At 42.3% G+C, this 21,957-nt stretch overlaps 1 protein-coding gene across 1 annotated transcript in view; it reads right to left on the bottom strand.

The window, feature by feature from the left end:
* Window positions 1-14,704: 14,704 nt before the first annotated feature.
* Window positions 14,705-21,957, bottom strand: part of LOC139362802 (zinc finger protein 669-like) — a 65,789-nt gene continuing 58,536 nt past the window's right edge. Inside the window, exons 2-4 of the mRNA XM_071094861.1 lie at window positions 21,763-21,885; window positions 21,424-21,567; window positions 14,705-21,085 (exon numbers count right to left, since the gene is read on the bottom strand). Coding sequence (XP_070950962.1) covers window positions 20,266-21,085; window positions 21,424-21,452 — 849 coding nt within the window. The 5' untranslated portion in view covers window positions 21,453-21,567; window positions 21,763-21,885 and the 3' untranslated portion in view covers window positions 14,705-20,265. The remainder of the gene's footprint in view (window positions 21,086-21,423; window positions 21,568-21,762; window positions 21,886-21,957) is intronic.

Raw genomic sequence — 21,957 nt, 5'->3', positions numbered from 1 at the left:
CCCTGGATATTATGAACAATATAAAAGAAGGGTGTACACCCCCTGCAATATAGTGGGTAATGTCATCCTCTCCTCCACTAAATATTACAAACAATATCACAGGGGCCTGTACACCCCTGCGGTATTGTGGGTAATATAATCCTCTCCCCCCTGTATATTAGGAACACTATCACAGGGGGTGAACACCCTCTGCCATATTGGGGGTAATATCCTCTCTCCCCCAGATATTACGAACAGTATCACAACGGGCTGTACACCCCCTGCCATATTGGGAGTAATATTATCCTCTCCCTCCCCGGATATTACAAAAAATATCCCAGGGGGGATGTACACCGCCTGCGATATTGGGGGTAATATCATCCTCTCTTTTTGGATATTATGAACGATATCGCAGTGTACACCCCCTGTGATATTGGGGGTAATATCATCCTCTCCCCTTCTGGATTTTACAAACAACATCACAGTAAGGTGAACATCCACGGTGATATTGGGGGTAACATTATACTCCCCCCTCAGATATTATGAACATTATCACAGGAAGTGTATGCTTTCTGCGATATTGGGGGTAATATCATCCCTTTCCCCCCTGGATATTACAAACAATATCACAGGGCGTGTGTACCTCCTGCGATATTGGGGGTAATATCATCCTCTCCTCCCTGGAAATTATGAACAATGTCACACGGGATGTATACCTCTTGCGATATTGAGAGTAATATCATCCTCTCCCCACTTGGATATTACAAGTAATATAACAGAGGGTGTACACACAGGATGTTTATGATACTGGAAGTAATATCATCTCCCCCCTTGGATATTATGAACAATATCACAGAGGGAGTACACCCTTTGCGATATTGGCAGTAATATCATCTCCTACTTTGGATATCATAAACAATATCATAGAGGGGGTACACTTCCTGCGATATTCGAAGTAACTTTATCTCCCCCCTTAAATATTATGAACAATATCACAGAGTGGGTACACCCCCTGCGATATTGAGAGTAACATAGTCTCCCCCCCGAATATTACAAACAATATCACAGAGGGGGTACATCCCTGCAATATTGGGAGTAACATCATCTTCCCCCTTAGATATTATGAAAAATATAACAGAGGGGCTACCCCCACCCCTGCAATATGGAGAGTAACATCATCAGCTGCATTGGATATTACCAATAATATCCAATTATTGTAGTACACCCTCACTGTTATATTGGGGGAAACACCATCTCCCCCCTTGAATATTATGAACAATATTACAGAGGGGGTATACTGCCTGCTATATTGGGAGTAACATCATCTCCTTATTTGGATATTGTGAACAATATCACAGAGTGGGTACACCCTCTGTGACACTGGGCATAACCTCATCTCCCTCCTTAGATATTACAAATAATATAACAGGGGGCGTACACCCCTTGTGATATTGGGGGTAACATGATCTCCCCTCTTTGATATTATGAACAATATCACAGAGGGGGTATACTCTGTGATATCACGGGGGTTTGTACACTTTCTGCGATATTGGGAGTAGTATCATCCCCTCTGCCTTTGAATATTAAGGACAATCTCACAGGTGGGTGTACATCCCCTGCCATGTTGGGAATACTGTTATCCTCTTCCCCCCTGCATATTAGGAAAAATAACACAGAGTGGATGAACACCCCCTGTAATACGGGGAGTAATATCCTCTTCACCCCTTCCGGATATTAGGAACAATATCACAGGAGGGTTTACACTTTCTTCGATATCTGGAGTTATGTCCTCCTCTCCTCCTTTGAAGGTTAACAGCAGTATCGCAGGGGAGATGTACACCCCCTGCGATATTGAGAGTAATATCAACCTCTCCCCAACCCCTCTGGATATCAGGAACAATATTCCAGCGTGAGTGTACACCTCCTACTATATGGTGAGTAATATCATTCTCTCCCTTCGTGGATATTGGGAACAATATCACACGCTGGGTGTACACAACCTGCAATGTTGAAAGTAATATCATCCTCTACCCCTCCTGATATTAGGAACAATATGATGGAAGGGTTGTACACTCTGTGCCATATTGGGAGTAATATCATTTTCCCCTTCCCTGAACATGACGAGTAATATTCCCGGGTGGATGTACACCCACTGTTAATTTGGGAGTACTGTCATACTCTACCCCCTGGATATTAGGAGCAATATCACAGGGTGGGTGTACACCCATAGCAAGATTGGGAGTAATATCATGTTCTCCCTCCCTGGATATTAGGAAAAATGTCACAGGTGGGTGCACACACCCTGCAGTATAAGGAGTAATATTATCTTCTTTCCCTTTAGCTATTAAGAACAATATTCCATGGTGGGTGGACAACCCCTGCACTTTTGGGAGTAATACCATTCTCTCTTATTCTGGATAGCAGGAATAATATCACAGGTGGGGTGTGCACCTCCCTATGATATTGAGAGTAATATCATCCTCTTCCAATGTGGACATTAGGAACAATATCACAGGGGGCGTGTACACTTCTTCAATATTGGTAGTAATATCATCCTCTCCCCTCTGGATATGAGAATCAATATGACAGGCAGGGTGGGCACCCCTCGTGATATGGGGAGCAACATCACCCCTCTCTCTCTCCCTGCCTATTACGATCCACAGTGGACACATCGCGTGTTTACGATATTGTAATATCATCTCTCCATCTAGAAATTAACAAACAATGTCAAAGACGGGTATACACCCTCTGCGATATAGGGAGTAATATCATTCTGTCCCCCTCTCCGATATTAGTTACAATATCAAAGGAGTGTTTATAACCTCTGCAATACTGGGAGTAATAACATCCTCTCCCACGTTGAAATTAGGAACAGTATCACTGGGGGCGTGTACACCCCCTGCGATATTGAAAGTAATATCGTCTTGCCTCCTGGATCATGGGAACAATATCACCGGGGGGATTGTACACTTTCTGCGATATTGGGAGGAATGTGATACTCTCACCTCCCCCCGTATATTAGAAAATATTACTATATATATTAAATATCACATTATATATTTTATATATTTCATGTATATCTAAATGTATTTTATTTATTTCATATATATCTAAATATATTTTTTATGTATTTACCTATATATAAAATATCACATCATGTATTAAGGACAATATCACAGGGGGCATGTACACTCCCTGCGATATTAGGAATATTATCCTCTCCCCCCGTGCATATTAAAAAAAAAATCACAGAGTGGCTGTACACCTCATGCGATACAGGGAGTAATATCATCTTCTCCCCTTCTGGATATTAGGAACAATATCACACGGGGGTATACACTTTCTATGATATTGGGAATAATATCAGCCTCTCGGTCTTTGAATATTAAGAACAGTATCACAGAGTGGATGTACACCCCCTGTGATATGGGTAGTAATATCAGCCTCTCTCCTCCATGGACATTAGGAACAATATCCCAGGGTGGGTGTACACCTCCTGCTATGTGGGGAGTAATATCATCCTCTCCCTTCCTGGATATTAGGAACAATATCACAGGGTGGGTGTACACATCCTGTGATACTTGAACTTTTATCATCCTCTCCCCCTCCGGATACTAGGAACAATATCACAGAAGAGGTGTACACTCCCTGCGATATTGGCAGTAATATCATTCTCTTCTTTTGTGAATATTAGGAGCAATATAACCGGGTGGCTGTACACCCCCTGCTCTATTGGGAGTAATGTCATGCTCTGACCCATGGATATTAGAATCAATATCACAGGGTGGGTGTACACCTACTGCGATATTGAAACTAACATCGTGCTCTCCCTCCCTGACTATTACGAACAATATCACAGTTGGGTGTAGACCCCGTGTGGTATTAGAAGTGATAATAGTGATAATATTATTAATCATTAAATATGAATATTAATTATTAATAGTAACTAATCCAGACTTCTAACATAATGGTATTATTAATTAATAATAATATTTGTTATTAACCAACATTAATTGGTAATAATTTATTTAGTATTTCTATTTTTGACATTATTAATATTAATCATTATTATTAATACCAATAATTCACATTAATTTTATTGTGATCACTTTAATTACTGATATTAATGATTAATATTAATTAGTATCATTTTATTTATATTAACAATTGACATTAGTTTTAATTATTAACATTAATAAATATGATTGTTCCTGATATCGGGGGGCAGACAATGATATAACTCCCAATATCACAGACGGCATACACCACTTGTGTTGTTCCTAATAGCCAGCGGGTAGAGGATAATATTACTCAAAGTATCGCAGTGGGTATGCATCCCTTCTGTGATATTGTTCCTAATATCCACGGGGGAAGAGGATGATATTACTCCCAATATTGCAGGGGGCGTAGACCCCTCCTGTGATATTGTCTCTAATATCCAATGGTGGAGAGGATGATATTTCTCCCAAATTCGCAGGAGGTGTACGTCACCCCTGTGATATTGTTCCTAATATCCAGAGGGCGAGAGGATATTAGTCTCAGTATCACAGGAAGTGTACACTCCTTAGTGATATTGTTCCTAATATCCAGGGACGGAGAGGATGATATTACTCCCAGTATACCGGGCCGGGTACACCACTTCTGTGACATTGTTCCTAAGAGCCAGCGGTGGAGAGGAAGATATTACTCCCGATATCGCTGGGGTATACATGCCCGCCCACCCCTGTTATATTGTTCTGAAGATTCAGAGTGGGAGAGAATGATATTACCCCCAATATCTCAGGGGGTGTACATCTTCCTGTGATATTCTTATATTCAGGGGGGAAAAGATGGCATTCTCCTAATATCGCAGGGGTTGTACACACCTCCTGTGATATTTTTCCTAATATCCAGAAGGGGAGAGCATACACTTTCCCTGTGATATTGTTCTTAATATCCATGATGGGAGAGGATGATATTACTCCCAATATCGCAAGAAGTGTACAGCCTCCTGTGATACATATCCTAATATCTAGGTGGGGAGAGGATGGTACTACTCCCAATATCGCACAAGTGGTAAAACCCTTTTGATATTTCTCCTACAATCCGTGGGGAGAGGATGACATTACTCCCAACATGGAAGAAGGTGTACACCCCCCCATGACATTGTTCCCAATATCCACGTTGGCAGACCGTGATATTACGCCCAATATTGCAGGGGATGTACACCCACCTTGGGATATTGTTCCTAATATCAAGAGGGGGAGAGGATGATATTACTCCCAATATCGCAGGGGCTATACACCCATCCAGTGATATTGTTCTTAATGTCCAGAAGGGAAGGGATGTTATTACTCCAGATATCGAAGACTTTTTCTCTCCCCCTGGGATATTGTTCCTAATATCCAAATATAGAGAAGATGATATTACTCCCAATATCACAGGGGGTTATACACCCCTCTTGTGATACTATTCTTAATATTTAGCAGGGGCAGACAAGGATATTACTGTCCATATCACAGGGGTGGACAACACGGCTGTGAGATTGTTTTTGATAGTCAGTGGGGGAGAGGAGGATATTAATTTCAGTATCACAGGGGACACACCCCCTGTGATATTGTTCCTAATATCCAGGGGAGAGAAATGATATGACTCACAATATGGCAGAGGGTGTACACCCCCTCCATAATATCGTTCCTAATATCCAGATGTGATTAGAATGATATTACTCCCAATATCACAGGGGTTGTACACGACCCCTTTGATATTGTTTCTAATATCCGGGGAGGGAGAGGATATTACCCCCAATATCGTAAGGGATGTACACCGCCCCCAACATTGTTTCTCATATTTAGTTGGGGAGAGGATGATAATACTCTCCGTATCTCAGAGGGTGTACACCCCTCTTGGGATATTGTTTTGTAGTATCAAGTAGGGGAGAGAATGATATTACTACCAATATCGCAGGGGGTGTACAAACCCCCTGTTATTTTGTTTTGAATATCCAGGTTGGGAGACGATGATATTACCACCAATATAGCAGGAGTTGTACACCCCACCTGTGATATTATTCCTAATATCCAGAAGAAGAGGGAATGATACTACTACTAATACCGCAGGAGGTGTACACCCACCCTGGGATATTGTTCCTAATATCCAGTCGGGGAGACGATGGTATTACTGGTCATATCACCGGGGGTGTACACCACCTCTGTGATACTGTTTTTAATATCCAGGGGGAAGAGGATGACATTACTCCCAGTATCGCAGTGAGTGTACACCAACTCTGTGGTATTGTTCTTAAAATCCAGGGAGGGAGAGGATGATATTACTGTCAACATCGCAAGGGGTGGACATCCTTTCTTTGATATTGTTCCTAATATCCAAGGGAGAGAGCCTGATATTAATCCCAATATCGCTGTACACACCCCTTTTTGTTATTGTTCCTAATATCCAGGAAGGGGGGAGTCCATATTACTGGCAATATCACAGAATATCACAGGGTGTGTACACCACCCCTGGTATATTGTTTCTTATTTCCAGCAACGAAGAAATTGATATTACTCCCAAAATGGAATGGGCTGTACTCCTCCCAAGAGATATTGTTCCTAATATCTAGGGGGGAAAGGATGATATCACTCCCAATGTTGCAGCAGGTGTATAATCCGCCTGTGGTATTGTTCCTAATATCTACGGGGAGTGAGGATGACATTACTCCCATTATCACAGATGGTGTACACTGCCCTTGTGATATTGTTATTAATATCCATGGGGGCAGAAAATAATATTACTCCCAATATCGTAGGTGGTGTACACCCCCCACTACGCCCATGATATTATTTCTCATATCCAGGTGAGGGGAGCATTACATTACTCTCAATATCACAAGTGATGTACACACCTTCTTTGATATTTTTCCTACCATTTACGGGGAGAGAGGATGATATTACTCTCAGTATTGCGGGGGGTGCCTCACTATATCACAGTTGGGTGTACACCCCCTACAGTACAAAGAATAATATTACGTTCTCTTCCTTTAGCTCTTGAGAACAATATTACATGGTGGGTGGGACAACCCCTGCACTATTGGGAGTAATATCCTTCTCTCTTATTCTGGATAGTATGAAAAATATCACAGGCGGGATGGACAACCCCTGTGATATTGAGAGTAATATCATCCTCTTCCAACGTGGATATTAGGAACCATATCACAGGGGGCGTGTACACTTCTTCGATATTGGTAGCGATATCATCGTCTCCTCCCTGGGTATAAGAAACAATGTGATAGGCGGGGTGGACACCCCCTGCGACTTGGGGAGTAATATCCCTCCCTGCATATTAGGATTCACGGTGGACACACAGAGTGTTTACGGTTTTGTGAATAATACCATCTCCCCCTATAGACATTACGAACAGTATCAAAGACGGGTGTACACCCTCTGCAATATAGGGAGGAATATCATCCTCTCCCCGCCTGGATATTAGGAACAATATCAAAGGAGTGTTTATAACTCCTGCGATATTGGGAGTAATATCATCCTCTCACAGGTGGAAATTAGGAACAGTATCCCTGGGGTCTTGTACACCCCCTGCGATATTGAAAGGAATATCATCCTCTTCCCTCCTGGATCATGGGAACAACATCACTGAGGGGTGTACACTTTCTGCGATATTGGGAGTAACATCATCTTCTGTGCCTTGGAATATTAAGGACAATATCACGGGGTGTGTGTACATCTTCTGCAATATTGGGAATAATAGTATCCTCTCTCCCCCTGCATATTAGGAAATATATCACAGAGCGGGTGTTCACCTCCTGCGTTATGGGGATTGATACCATCCTCTCCCCTTCCGGATATCAGGAATAGTATCACGCGGGGGTGTACAGTGTCTGCCATACTGGGAGTAATATCAACCTCTCGGCCTTGGAATATTAAGAACATCACAGGGTGGATGTACACCCCCTGCCATATTGGGAGTAATATCAACCTCTCCCCTCCATGGATATTAGGAACAATATCCCAGGCTGGCTGCATGCCTCCTGCTCTATGGGGAGTAATATCATCTCCCTTCCAGGATATTAATAACAATATCACAGGGCAGGTGAACACAGCCTATGATACTGGAATTATTATCATCCTCTCCCCTTCCGGATACTAGGAACAATATCACAGAAGAGCTGTACCCTCCCTGCGATATTGGGAGTAATAGCATAAACTTATTCCGTGAATATTAAGAGCAATATCACCAGGTGGCTGTCCATTCATTGCTATGTTGGGAGTCATGTCATACTCCACCCACCTGGATATTAGGATCAGTGTCACAGGGTGAGTGTACACCTTCTGCGATATTAAAACTAAAATCATGCTCTCCGTCCCTGGATCATAGGAACAACATAACAGGTAGGTGTATACTCCCTGTGGAATTTGGAGCAATAATATGATTAATTATTAAACATCAAGGATCAATTTTAATAATTATCATTAATACTATCAATTAATAGGATATGATTATTAATTATGGATAATTATTTTAAATATATGATTATGCACGCAAAAATTAGTTATTAATATTAATGTCATTTAACAATATTATTAGTTCTTAATATTAATTATTATTTTATTACAAATATCACTTAGTATTGATTTAACATTAATTGCTGATATCATTATTTTATTATTAATAGTGATAATACTATTAATTATTAATACTAATTGTTAACATTTTAAATCAGTATTAATTTTTACTATCTTTATTGTGATTATTAATATCGATGATTACTATTAATTTTTATTATATTTATTACTATTAATAATTAATAGACTTGTTCTTGATATCCAGGGGGGAGAGGATGATATTACTCCCAATACCGCAGAAAGTGTACACCCCTCTATGATGTTATTCCTAATAGCCAGGGGTAGAGGATGACATTATTGAAACTATCGCAGTGGGTGTACATTCCTTTGGTCATCTTGTTCCTTATATCCTGGGAGGGAGACGATGATACTAGTGGCAATACCGCAGGGGGTGTACACACCCACTGTGATATTGTTCTGAATATCCAGAGGGGAAGAAAATGATATGACTCCCAATATCACAGGGGGTGTACATCCTCCTGTGATATTCTTATATTCAGGGGGAGAAGATGATATTACTCCCAATATTGCAGGGGTTGTACACACCTCCTGCGATATTGTTCCTAATATCCAGAAGGGGAGAGCTTAGTATTACTCTCAATATCGCAGGGGGTGTACACCTCCTTTGTAATGTTGTTCTTAATATCCATGATGGAAGAGGATGATATGACTCCCAATATCGCAAGAAGTGTACAGCCGCCTGTGATATAGTTCCTAACATCTAGGTGGGGAGAGGATGATATTACTGCCCATATCGCACAAGTTGTAAAACCCCTTCGATATTTTGCCTACAATCCTGAGGGGAGAGGATGATATTACTCCCAATATCGAAGAAGGTGTACACCCCCCTGTGACACTATGCCCAATATCCACGTTGGGAGACGATGACATTATGCTCAACATCGCAGGGGATGTAAACCCACCCTGGGATATTGTTTCTTATATCGAGAGGGGGAGAAGATGCTATTACTTCCAATAACGCAGCGGCTATGGCTGTACACCCCTCCTGTGATATTGTTCTTAATATCCTAGGGAAGAGAGGATGACACTACACCCGATATCGCAGGGGGTGTACACCCACCCAGTGAAATTGTTCTTAATGTACTCCACCTCCCACCACCAGGGATATCATTCCTAATATACAGGGGAAGAGAGGATGACATTATGCCCAATATCGCAGGGGAGTGTACACACCCTCTGTAATGTTGTTCCTAGTATCCAAAGGTAGAGACGATGATATTACTGGCCATATCGCAGGGGGTGTAACCCTTCTGTGATATTGCTTTTGACATTCAGTGGGAGAGAGGATAACATTAATCCCAATATCGCAGAAGGTGCACAGACCCTCGTGATGTAGTTCCTACTGTACAGGGGAAAGAGAAGAATATTGTTCTCAATATCACAGGGGGTATAACCACCCTGCCCCCTGTCTATTGTTCCTAATATGCAGCGGGGTGGAGGATCATAGTACTCCCAATATCCCAGAAGGTGCACACACACCTGTGATATAGTTCCTAATATCCAGTGGGAAAGAGGCTGATTTTACTTTCGATATCGCAGTGGGTGTATACCGCCCCCAACCCCGGGGTATCGTTCCTAATATCCAGGCGGGAAGAAGATGACATGGCTGACAATATCGAAGGGGGTAGACACCTCTTCTGTGATATGGTTCCTGATATTCAGGGGGTGAGTGGATGATATTACTCCTAATAAAGTAGGAACCATACAACCACCCTGGGATTTTGTCCTTAATAACCACAGGGGAGAGGTGATATTATTACCAATATTGCAAGGGGTGTACACCTCTCCTGTGATATTGTTTCTGATATCTAGGAAAGGAGAAGATGGTATTACTGCCAATATTGAAGGGATGGACAGCCCCCATGGGATATTGTTCTAAAGATACAGGTTGAAAGATTATGACATTCCATCCAATATAACAAGGGGTGCACACCCCGCCTGTGACATGAATCGTAAAACCTAGAAGAAGAGAACGACATTGCTTCCAAAAATACACGGGGCGTACACCCACCCTGTGATATTGTTCCTGTCATCAAAAGGAAGAGATGATGATACTACTCTCACTACCCGAGAAGGTACACACCCCCCTGTGATATTGTTCCTCATAACTTGTGGGGTAGAGCATGATAGTACTTTCAATATGACAGTGGCCTGACACCCAGTTTGTGATATTGCTCCTAATTTCCAGTAGGTAAAGCATGATGTTCCTGCCAAGAGAGTAGAGGGTGTACAGCCGCCCTGTGATATTTCTCTGAATATTCAGGGAAACACAGGATGACATTACTCCAAATCTCCCAAAAAGTGTACACCCATGGTGTGATATGGTTCCTAATATCTGGAGGTGCAGAGGATGGTATTCCTTCTCCTATCACAGGCTGTGTACACACAACCTGTGAAAATGTTCCTAATATCCTGAACAAAAGAGACTGCTAATAATGGACACACATTGCAGGGGTGAGTCATTGGCTATTACGATCCACATCGCAAGGGGGTGAGGCACCCCCCACGATATGGGGAGTAATAGCAACCCCCTCTCCCTGCCTGGCTACTACGATCCACATCGCAGCGCAGTTCAGGACACCAGCCCTGCCCCAACCTTGACCCAGACAGTGGGTGTCATGAGACCACCTCAGGGTGGGTGGCAGCTCAGCTCTAAGGTATCCCTGCTGCCAAAGACCAACTGTTCCTGCCAGTTTGAATCTGGCCACAGGGTCTCTGTTGGTGAGACAGATGACCATGAGGCAGACACCCTGAAATCTAGCACGACAGGGCTCAACGCCCCCATGAGAGGCACCATAGCACCCAGACTTTGCAGACATATTAGCGAAGACCACAGCAGGCCCTGAGTGAGAAACAATCTGACCAAGATCCTGGGGTCCTGCCACACAGCCCTTAAACGAGAGACTGGAAACTGTTTCCCTAAAGAGCCAGGAGTCAGTATTTTCAGCTTTGCCAACTGATCTTTGCCTCAAGGATGCAACTCTGCCATGGCTGCAGGACAGCAGCCTTCTGCAGGTGGCCTGTGAAGAGATGGGCATGACTGCACCCCCATAAAACTTTACTTATGGACATGGAAAGTTCTCAGTGTCATGAAGTGTTATTTTTTTATTTGTTCAACCACTTGGAAATGTAAAATCTGTTCTTGGAAATGTAAAATCCGTTCTTGATTCACGGACCACAGGAGCAGGCAGGCACAGGCTGCCCCTTGCCGACCTCTGGAATGAGCTTAGAGAAGGAAATGACAGGCTGGACCAGTGCAGCCTCCTCACAGCAGATTCGCTGCAGGAGGGTCCTTCGTAGCAACCACTTCTCATCCTTCATCTTGGCTTTAAGTGCAGTTCAGGTGGAGAAAGAGAGAACAGAACTGGCCTCAGCTACAAGAAGGAAGGAGATGCAGGGTCAAGCGCCCGCCGTGTGGATTGATCACACTCAACATTCATACCAAGCGGAGCACAGGCAGGACCAGCCCAGGGGGACCGAAGCAGAGGCTCTCTGGGGTGGGGGACCTCTGGGTGGGCAAGATTCTCTACCTAAAACTCATATAGAAGTTCCACACAGCAGTAGTTACAGAAAACACACACTAAGAAAAAGGACAAAATAAAAATAGGACACCAAGTTTGGCCAACCGGGTCTCACAAGCCAGTAGATAAGAAAGCCCAGGAGGTCCCACCAGAGGAGCTGGGGGTGGGTTCCCGCCTGCAGGGGGCCTGGGACACCCCATTCCTACAGATGAGGACCCAAGCTTTGGGGAGGAAGCTGTCAGAGTCACCCAGTGAGCTGATGAGAGCCGGAGCCACAGAGCAGGTGAGGAGCCCTGGCTAATTTTTGTATTTTTTATAGAGATGGGATTTCACCATGTTGGCCAGGCTGGTCTTCAACTCCTGACCTCATGATCCGCCTGCCTCATTCTCTGTACTATGGCTCACTGTTTTTTTTTATTTTTTTATTTTTTTTTTGAGATGGAGTCTCACTCTGTCACCCAGGCTGGAGGGAGTGCATTGGCGAGATCTTGGCTCACTGCAAGCTCCACCTCCCGGGTTCATGCCATTCTCCTGCCTCAGCCTCCCAAGTAGCTGGGACTACAGGCGCCTGCCACCACGCCCGGCTAATGTTTTGTATTTTTAGTAGAGACGGGGTTTCACCGTGTTAGCCAGGATGGTCTCGATCTCCTGATCTTGTGTGACAGAGTGAGGTTGCCTGGGCGACAGAGCGAGACTCCATCTCAAAAAAAAAAAAAAAAAGAAAAAAAAAAGAAAAGAAAAAAGAACAATATAAACCAAATTCACTCAAAAGAAATAAAAACAAGATGACAAGTCAATGGCACTGAAAACAGAAAATCAACAGAAGAACTCAATAGAACAATAGCTGTTTCTTCAAAAAGATCAACAAAATTGGTAACTATCAAGCCAGGCTAACAAAGAAAAAAAGAAATCACACAAATTACTATAAGGTGAGTACAAAAGTAATGGCAGTTTTTGCATTCTTGGAATTTGCTGTTTGATACTGGAATACCCTCTTAAATATCTTAAATAAATGTGGTTATGTTATACATCATTTTAATGGGAATTTCTTGCCTTTTTTTTTTTCTAATGACTTATTATTTATTTTACACTATGGAAATGATGTCAGACAAAAAGCAAATTCAAGCAACTTTCTTATTCGAGTTCAAAATGGGTTCTAAAGCAGGGGAGACAATTCACAACATCAACACATTTGGTCCAGGAACTGCTAATTAAGGTACAGCGCAGTGGTTCAAGAAGTTTTGCAAAGAAGGTGAGAGCCTTGAAGATGAGGAGCGTAGTGGTCAGCCACTGGAAGTTGATAACGACCAATTGAGAGCAACCACTGATTTCGATCCTCTTACAGCTACACCAGAAGTTGGCGAAGAACTGAATGTCGACCATTCTATGGTCATCCGGCATTTGAAGCCAATTGGAAAGTTGAAAAAGCTTGATAAGTGGGTGCCTCATGAACTGACCAAATATTTTAAAAATCATCCTTTTGAAGTGTCATCTTCTCTTATTCTATGAAACAACAATGAACCATTTCTTGATCAGATTGTGACATGCCACGAAAAGTGGATTTCATACAACAGCCAGCTCAGTGGTTGGACTGAGAAGAAGCTCCAAACCACTTCCCAAAGTCAAACTTGCACCAAAAAAAAGGTCATGGTCACTGTTTGGTGGTCAGCTGCCAGTCTTCTGATCCACTACAGTTTTTGAATCCTGGTGAAATCATTACATCTGAGAAGTATGCCAAGCTAATCGATGAGATGCATGGAAAACTGCAGCACCTGGAGCCGGTGCTGGTCAACAGGAAGGGCCCAGTTCTCCACAACGCCTGACCACATGTCATACAACCAGGGCTTCAAAAGTTGAATAGACTGGGCTATGAAGTTTTGCCTCATCTTCCATATTCATCTGACCTCTCGCCAACCAACTACCACTTCTTTAAGCATCTTGACAACATTTTGCAGGGAAAACACTTACACAACCAGCAGGATGCAGAAAATGCTTTCCAAGAGTTCATCGAACCCTGAAAACGTGGAATAAACAAGTTTATTTCTCATTGGCAAAAATGTGTTCATTGTAATGGTTTCTTTTTTTTTTTTTAGACAGAGTCTCACTCTGTCGCCCAGGCCAGAGTGCAAAGGTGAAATCTTGGCTCACTGCAACCCCTGCCTCCTGGGTTCAAGAGATTCTCCTGCCTCACCCTCTTGAGTAGCTGGGATTACAGGCACATGCCACCATGCCCAGCTGATTTTTGTATTTTTAGTAGAGACTGGATTTCACCATGTTGGTCAGGCTGGTCTCAAACTCCTGACATCCTGATCTGCTCGCCTCAGCCTCCCAAAGTGCTGGGATTACAGGTGTGAGCCACTGCGCCCAGCCCATTGTAATGGATTCTAGTTTGATTAATAAAGATATGTTGCAGCCTAGTTATAAAAATTTAAAATTCATGGTCCAAAACCACAATTACTTTTGCATCAACCTAATAAGAATTAAAAGAGGCCTTTATATTAGAGAGCCCATGGATGAGAAAATAATAAAGAATATTACAATCTCCATAACCCACAAACTTGGTAACTTAGACCAACTGGATGAATTAAAAGATACAATCTATTAATACTAAAACACAGGAGAAATAGGTAATCTAAATATATTTATATCTATTAATAAAATGGAATTGATACCTAATAACCTTACAGAAAACTTCTATATTCCAAAAATCTGACATTCTCTCATGTTATTCTAACTGGTGGGATTCGGGGATTTTCATTTTGATAAGAACATAGGTGAGTCACATACACTTAAGTTTAGTGCTCATTGGTCAGGAAACCTATGTCCACTATAGGATACTGCAGAGCGATGCATTATGGAGAATTTAGGCAAGATAATATGATTTTCAGAGTTACAGGAGGAAAACCTGTTTTATGTACAGTAATTCCTCATAATATCATAGGGGATACCATATTTAAACTTTGGGGTATCCCCAGGTATAATTCTTATTTGAGCCACATGTGAATTTCAGACACGGAGGCTTCCCAACTTTGGTGGCTTTCAACAAATGTTGAAGTTAATTCACAACCTATTTTGTGGAGGCATAAAATTCAATGAGCACTCATTTAACCTTTAATATTAAATATTATTTTTGTAAACTTTGCATTTCCAATTAGGTGAAATTTTAAACCTGTTTCAGTTCTTATCCACTTTTTTCTTTTTTCTTTTTTTTCCTGAGATAGAGTCTTGCCCTGTCACCCAGGCTGGAGTGCAGTGGCATGGTCTCGACTCACTGCAACCTCCGCCTCCCAGGTTCAAGCGATTCTCCTGCCTCAGCTTCCCAAGTAGCTGGGATTACAGGTGCCCGCCACCACACCTGGCTAATTTCCATATTTTTAGTAGAGATGTGATTTCCCCATGTTGGTCAGGCTGGTCTTGAACCCCTGACCTTGTGATCTGCCCACCTTGGCCTCCCAAAGTGCTCGGATTACAGGCCTGCGCCACCGCACCCGGCCTCTCCACTCTTTTTAGGTGGAGAGGAGTAATGGTTGCTTTCAGTTAGGAGGGACTCCCATGTACCCAACCCATTTGTGTAAATTTCTTCCTTCAGAGTTCTTCAAATCAGCATCACCATTGTTAAAGGTCTCCCACGTGGTAATAATTGTGCTACAGGGTTTTACGACATGAAGTTTATGTTTGGCTGAATTAACCTCCTTGCTGTGGCACAAGGGGGCCATAGGTGTTTTCACCAATTATGAAGCAGGTTCACTGTGCAATGGCTACCAACTTTTCTGACTACAACGAGACCAAACACATTCATACATAAATTCCATGAAGTGAATTTATTACTTACAAATAGCAAACAAAAGACAACAGAAGTCTAGAATTCAATATGAACCGCTACCACAAGATCAGGAAAGCTACCCAGAGCAGATGGATGGCGTTTTGACTGTAAATGCTTCACTTGCACTACAACTGAGGGAGCCCAGAAAGCAGCCCACCTTGGGTTGTCTCCCAAGATGTGGTTTGCTGGACACAAGCGTTAAAGGCCATTCTGTTTCGAGCAGGGACTATAACAGAGCCTGGGCTGTTCTGACCAATGTCACCTGATTATCAGGATATTGCATTCCCAGCATATCATACAGTTATCTTGAGAACTACCAGTAAGAAAGGGAGGAAAATGGCCCTGCACCTTTACAACTGAAGGATCAGGATGTTTGTTGTGACAGAGGCACAGACAGTAGCGACAGAGTGTTCTTGTGAGCCATCTACTAGTTCTCTTGACTGGAGCGTGGCACCTGATTGCTTTTCTCTTTCCTTTCAATGGAAACTGTTTCAGAATATTTTGAATATTTTGAGTTTCTACATCTATAGAGTTGCAGCGCATGATCACTGGCAGTGTTGTGCATGGTTAAAGGAAAGAGTTCAGGAGCCCATCAACCCACATTGGAGGAGACCACCTAATCCTCCAGAGAGTGCCACTCCATCTTCCTGGGGTTGCCTCCATATGCAGTAAGGCCATTATGTCTAAGGCCGTCAAGACTTGCAGTGCGAAGATTAGACTTTTGACATGCTGATAAGCAGCAGTGATAAGAAAAGCCCACACACTGGCTAGGAATTTTTCAATGAAAGCAGCTGAGACATTTCTGCATATGCTTCAGTAGGGGCTAATATCAAACTCTTTCTTTCTACTTTCTTTACTCATCAGTGCCTGAACCATGAGGCACCATAGATGTACACCTCATCAGGAGGGTGTATGGGACAGCAGCAAGGGGAGCAGTAGCACAAGAAACAAACAAGGCCACTACTTCTGCCTACATAATAACTATTGTCTTGGAGTGTACAAGAATTAATAATGTTCACATGGCTGCCCTAAGCATACAGAGATGGTGACCAGAGTAGATGCAGGGACTACACAGATACAGCCTGATTCTTGCTAATTAGGACTTAAGTGTTGGCTTATGTGCTGTGCTTTTGTGCATTAATAAGCCAGGGCCTCAAAACTGCCTGCTAAGCACAGGCCAAATGTCATGCTGGGGTGCAATTAAACATTCATGTCTAGGAGATGAGAGCATTTTAGTGTGGAAGAAGATGGCAACACGTGAAGACCACAAAGACCAAAGGGAAGGCCCATCATCAGCTCACGGTTCTGACCCAGGTGACTGCTGATGTGTTACGGAACCGTCAGCCGACAGCAGGTAGGTCAAGTTGAGCAGGTATCCTGCATGAGGGCTGGTCCATTCCATTTGTGTTGCCAATTGTTTCAATAGCGTCTCATGCACCCTACTGGTGAGGAAGGAAGGAGCACCCTACGTTTACTGGCACCGTTAAACACGTAACATCTATTACTAAACAGATAAACCTGACATCAGTTATTAATTACATATAGGAGGATGGTGTAAGCTCCCACAGGCCCAAACAGGGATTAACTTGGGAGCAGAGAGTGGTATAGCATTAAAAAACTGAGGATGTTCCTTTTTTTTTTTTTAAGACATAATCTCGCTCTGTCACCCTTGCTGGAGTGCAGTAGTGTGATCTTGGCTCACTGCAAGCTCCGTCTCCCAGGTTCACGCCATTCTCCTGCCTCAGTCTCCCTAGAAGCTGGGACTACAGGCGCCCACCACCAAGCCCGGTTAATTTTTTGTATATTTAGTAGAGATGGGGTTTCACCATGTTAGCAAGGATGGTCTCGACCTCCTGACCTCGTGTTCCACCCGCCTCAGCCTCCCTAAGTGCTGGTGCTGGGATCACAGGTGTGAGCCACCATGCCCAGCCGAGGATGTTCCTTTGCTCCTACAGGAGTATGTGATTGGTTTGTCTGTTGGCTGGTAGGGAACTGAATCATGTGACACTGACTGGTAAGACTGTAATACTGTAAAATATAATATATAAACTATCATACCATAATGGTGTAATACTATCTACTACAACACCAAAGGCATCGATGAAAAGCCCAACGGTATCATATGTGACTGAGAGACTGAATGCTTCCTCCCTCAGATTGGTTACAACATATTGTCCTATCACAGGTCTCTCTCCTTCATTCAAAATGAACAATCCAAATAACAGAAATAATAAAGAATAAAGGGCAACAAATGCAAAGAACTCATGAGATGATACTCTATGGTAAACTTTATGTACTTAGGAATTAATACCAACTCATTATTAGCAAAAAATAAACATCTTTACATCAAGAGTAGTTTTTCCTTTAATAAAAAAGGTGGAATGTGTATAATGGACAAGGGATAATCAAAATTTGCCAAATGAGGCTAGTAAGACAATCCCAACAATTCACAATCATTATTCACTGGTCCATTAATCACAGGACAATACATACAAATGAAACTTACCTGGCTGGGCGCAGTGGCTCATGCCTGTAATCCCAGCATGTTGGGAGGCCGAGGCGGGCAAATCATGAGGACAGGAGTTCAAGACCAGTCTAGCCAACATGGCGAAACCCTGTCTCTACTAAAAATACAAAGAATTAGCTGGACATAGTGGCGGGCGGCTGTAGTCCCAGCTACTCGGGAGGCTGAGGCAGGAGAATCGCTTAAACCCAGGAGGCGGAGGTTGCAGTGAGCCGAGATCGTACCACTGCACTCCAGCCTGGGCAACAAAGTGAGACTCCACCTCAAAAAAAAAATAATAATGAAATTAAAAAAAAAAAACTTACCTACATATTAGAAAAACATCAAAATTCAACCATGAATCCAGCACATTATCAAATGAACAGACAAAACTTCTACCAACAAACTTAAGAAAATATTGTTATCTATGAAATTCAAGTACCACTGCTTAAAGAGCATTTACAGAACTCTCACCTCAAGGTTTCCCTGCAAAACAAGGTGAAATGCATACTCAAGACTCTAAGAATGAGCCACTGATACAAACAATATACTTGTAACTTGTGTAACATTTCATACATTTTTTTCAAGCATTGCACGATAATTAATTTGCATCAGGCTTTCCAAATTAGAAAAGCTTCACTTATACAACTTCTTTCCAGTGGGAGTTTTCACATGACTTTTCAAGTAAATGTTAAAACTGAAAATATTCTTGCAGTTTCTAAACTATTAGAGTTTTAATCCTGTGCAAGTTCTTGTATTTACAAGGTCCAGCCAGCTACAGTGTGCATTTTCATATGTCCTTGAGTGGGTATGAGAGAAATGAAACATTCCCACATTCTGGACATTCATAGGGTTTTTCTCAGGAGTGAGCTGATGTCTTCAAATGGAACTAACACAACTGAAGGCCTTACCACAAATTTAAATTCAAAAGGCTTTTCTCCACTCTGAGTCCTCCCAAATCTTCAAAAACAGGAAAATCTCAAGGCTGGACCACATTTCCTACATTCTTAAGGTTTCTCTGCAGTGTGAGCTCTTTCATGTTTATGAGAGAATGGGAAAGAGTAAATGTTTCACATTTCTTACATTCAAGGGGCTTTATTTATTTATTTATTGAGATGGAGTCTCACTCTGTCACCAGGCTGGAGTGCAGTGGCACAATCTCGGTTCACTGCAACCTCCACCTCATGGGTTCAAGTGATTCTCCTGCCTCAGCCTCCTGAGTAGCTGGGATTACAAGCATACGCTACCACACCCAGCTAATTTTTGTATTTTTAGGAGAGACGAGGTTTCACTAGTTGGCCACAATGGTCTCGATCTCCTGACCTCGTGATCCGCATGCACAGGGCTTCCCCCCAACCCCCTGTGGCTTTTTATGTCCTTGAAAAAGAACTAAGACAACTGAAATGTACCACCATGCCCAGCTAATTATTTTCTTTTTTTTTTTTTTTTGAGACGAAGTCTCGCTCTGTCGCCCAGGCTGGAGTGCAGTGGTGCGATCTCGGCTCACTGCAAGCTCCGCCTCCCGGGTTCACGCCATTCTCCTGCCTCAGCCTCCCCAGTAGCTGGCGTGAGCCACCATGCCTGGCACTATTTTATTTTTTGTAGAGACAGGGTTTCACCATGTTGCCCAGGTTGTTTCACATTGTTTTAATCCAGGCTGGTTATGAACTCCTGGGCTCAAGCAATACACACACCTTGGCCTCCTAAAGTGCTGGGATTATAGGCTGAGTCACCACACCCAGCCTCTATATCATGACTTCTTTCATGGCGAGTAAGGTGACTGGAACGAGTGTAGGCGTTACCTCATCTCTTACATTCATAGGGTTTTTCTCCAGTATGAATTCTTTCATGGAAGTGAAGGGAACTGAGGCGACTGAAGGCTTGGTCACATTGTTTACATTCATAGGGTTTCTCTCCAGTATGAGTACTTCTATGGTTACAAAGGGAACTCAAACGACTAAAGGCTTTGCCACATTGTTTACATTCATAGGGTCTCTCTCCAGTATGAATGCTTCCATGGTAATGAAGGGAAGTGGAACAGCTGAAGGCTTTATCACATGTGGTACATTTATAGGGTCTTTCTCCAGCGTGAATCCTTTCATGCGTCTTAAAAGAACAAGAAAATCTGAATGCTTTCCCACATTCCTTACATTCGTAGGGTTTCTCTCCAGTGTGAGTTCGTTCATGTATTAGACAAGAACCGGAAACAGTGAACACTTTACCACATTGTTTACATTTATGGAGTTTTTCTCCTGTGTGAGTTCTCTGATGTCTTTCAACTGAATTGAGAAAATAAAAAGCTTTCCCACATATTGTACATTTATAAGCTGGATTTCCACTGTGCATTATCTTGTGTCTTCTAGCACCTGGAACAGAAACGGAGAGTTTCCCACACTGTTCACATTTATATTGCTTCTCTCCATATGGTTTGTATCCTGAGTGAGCTAGGACGTGCCTGTTAAGAAGGGAATGACGTACAAAGACTTTTCCACAAATACTGCATTCACATTGCTTTAATCCAGTAGAAATGTTCTCATTCAGATCAAGATTTGGAATTTGGCTGACAACTTGTCCATACTGACTACCTTCTTTGCTTTCACACAGTCTCTGTAACATATGATTTCTGTAAAAAAATGACAAGCACATTATTATTGGTTGGTTTAATAACTTTCTACTTATTAATAGGTCTTGGACTTACACTACTACCAATACCAGGGAAAATGCTTTCTTTTTTTTTTTTTTTTTTTTTTGCCATGACTGAATTATTTGAAAGTAAATGGCTTACTATTGAAAACACAGCTACCACCTGCATGGCTATGACCAAAATAGTAACATTCATATACACAATTTTGTAGTACTATTTTCAAGTAAACTGTTTTCCAAACACTGACTGCTACACTGAAGTACGTTAATTTTGGGTGACATTTTGCTAAAAAGAAATAAATTTCAAGTGATTCTTACTTGCTTTGATTGCTTGTTTTTAAGTTCATGACATACTAAGATTCCTTCAGAGGACTTTACTTCCTCTTCTCAGTGCAAATTATCTTATATCTTTCCCAGGTTTTTCGAAGTGATCTTCAATATTCTGGTCTTTTCATTTGTTTCCTAAAATGCAGACCCATAAAATTATCATGAATTATTACAAACTATAGAAACATTACTAGATTTAATGTTCATTGTACACGGTGCCCATGCCTGATTTATTCACCAAATCATTCCCTTGACACATTACAAATCACAAATAGCACTGATGATAGGGAAATACTTCTGTCATTAAGTGAAATGTGTTGTCATTCTTACCTACAGAAGCCAGGTTCCTGCAGGTTTCCTGCATCACTTCTCTACAGAGATTCTTCTGAGAAGAATCTAGCAAAGTCCATTCCTCTTAAAGTTCACAGCCACATCCTCAAAAGCCATGGAGTCCTAGAACATTCCACACATATGGATAGAAGGATGGGTGAGACTGACAGCACTGGGAATCTATACTCAATTCAT

This window comes from Macaca nemestrina, chromosome 4 (assembly GCF_043159975.1).
Source record: "Macaca nemestrina isolate mMacNem1 chromosome 4, mMacNem.hap1, whole genome shotgun sequence".
Lineage (NCBI taxonomy): Eukaryota > Metazoa > Chordata > Mammalia > Primates > Cercopithecidae > Macaca > Macaca nemestrina.
This window is presented reverse-complemented; position numbering and strand designations above follow the sequence as displayed.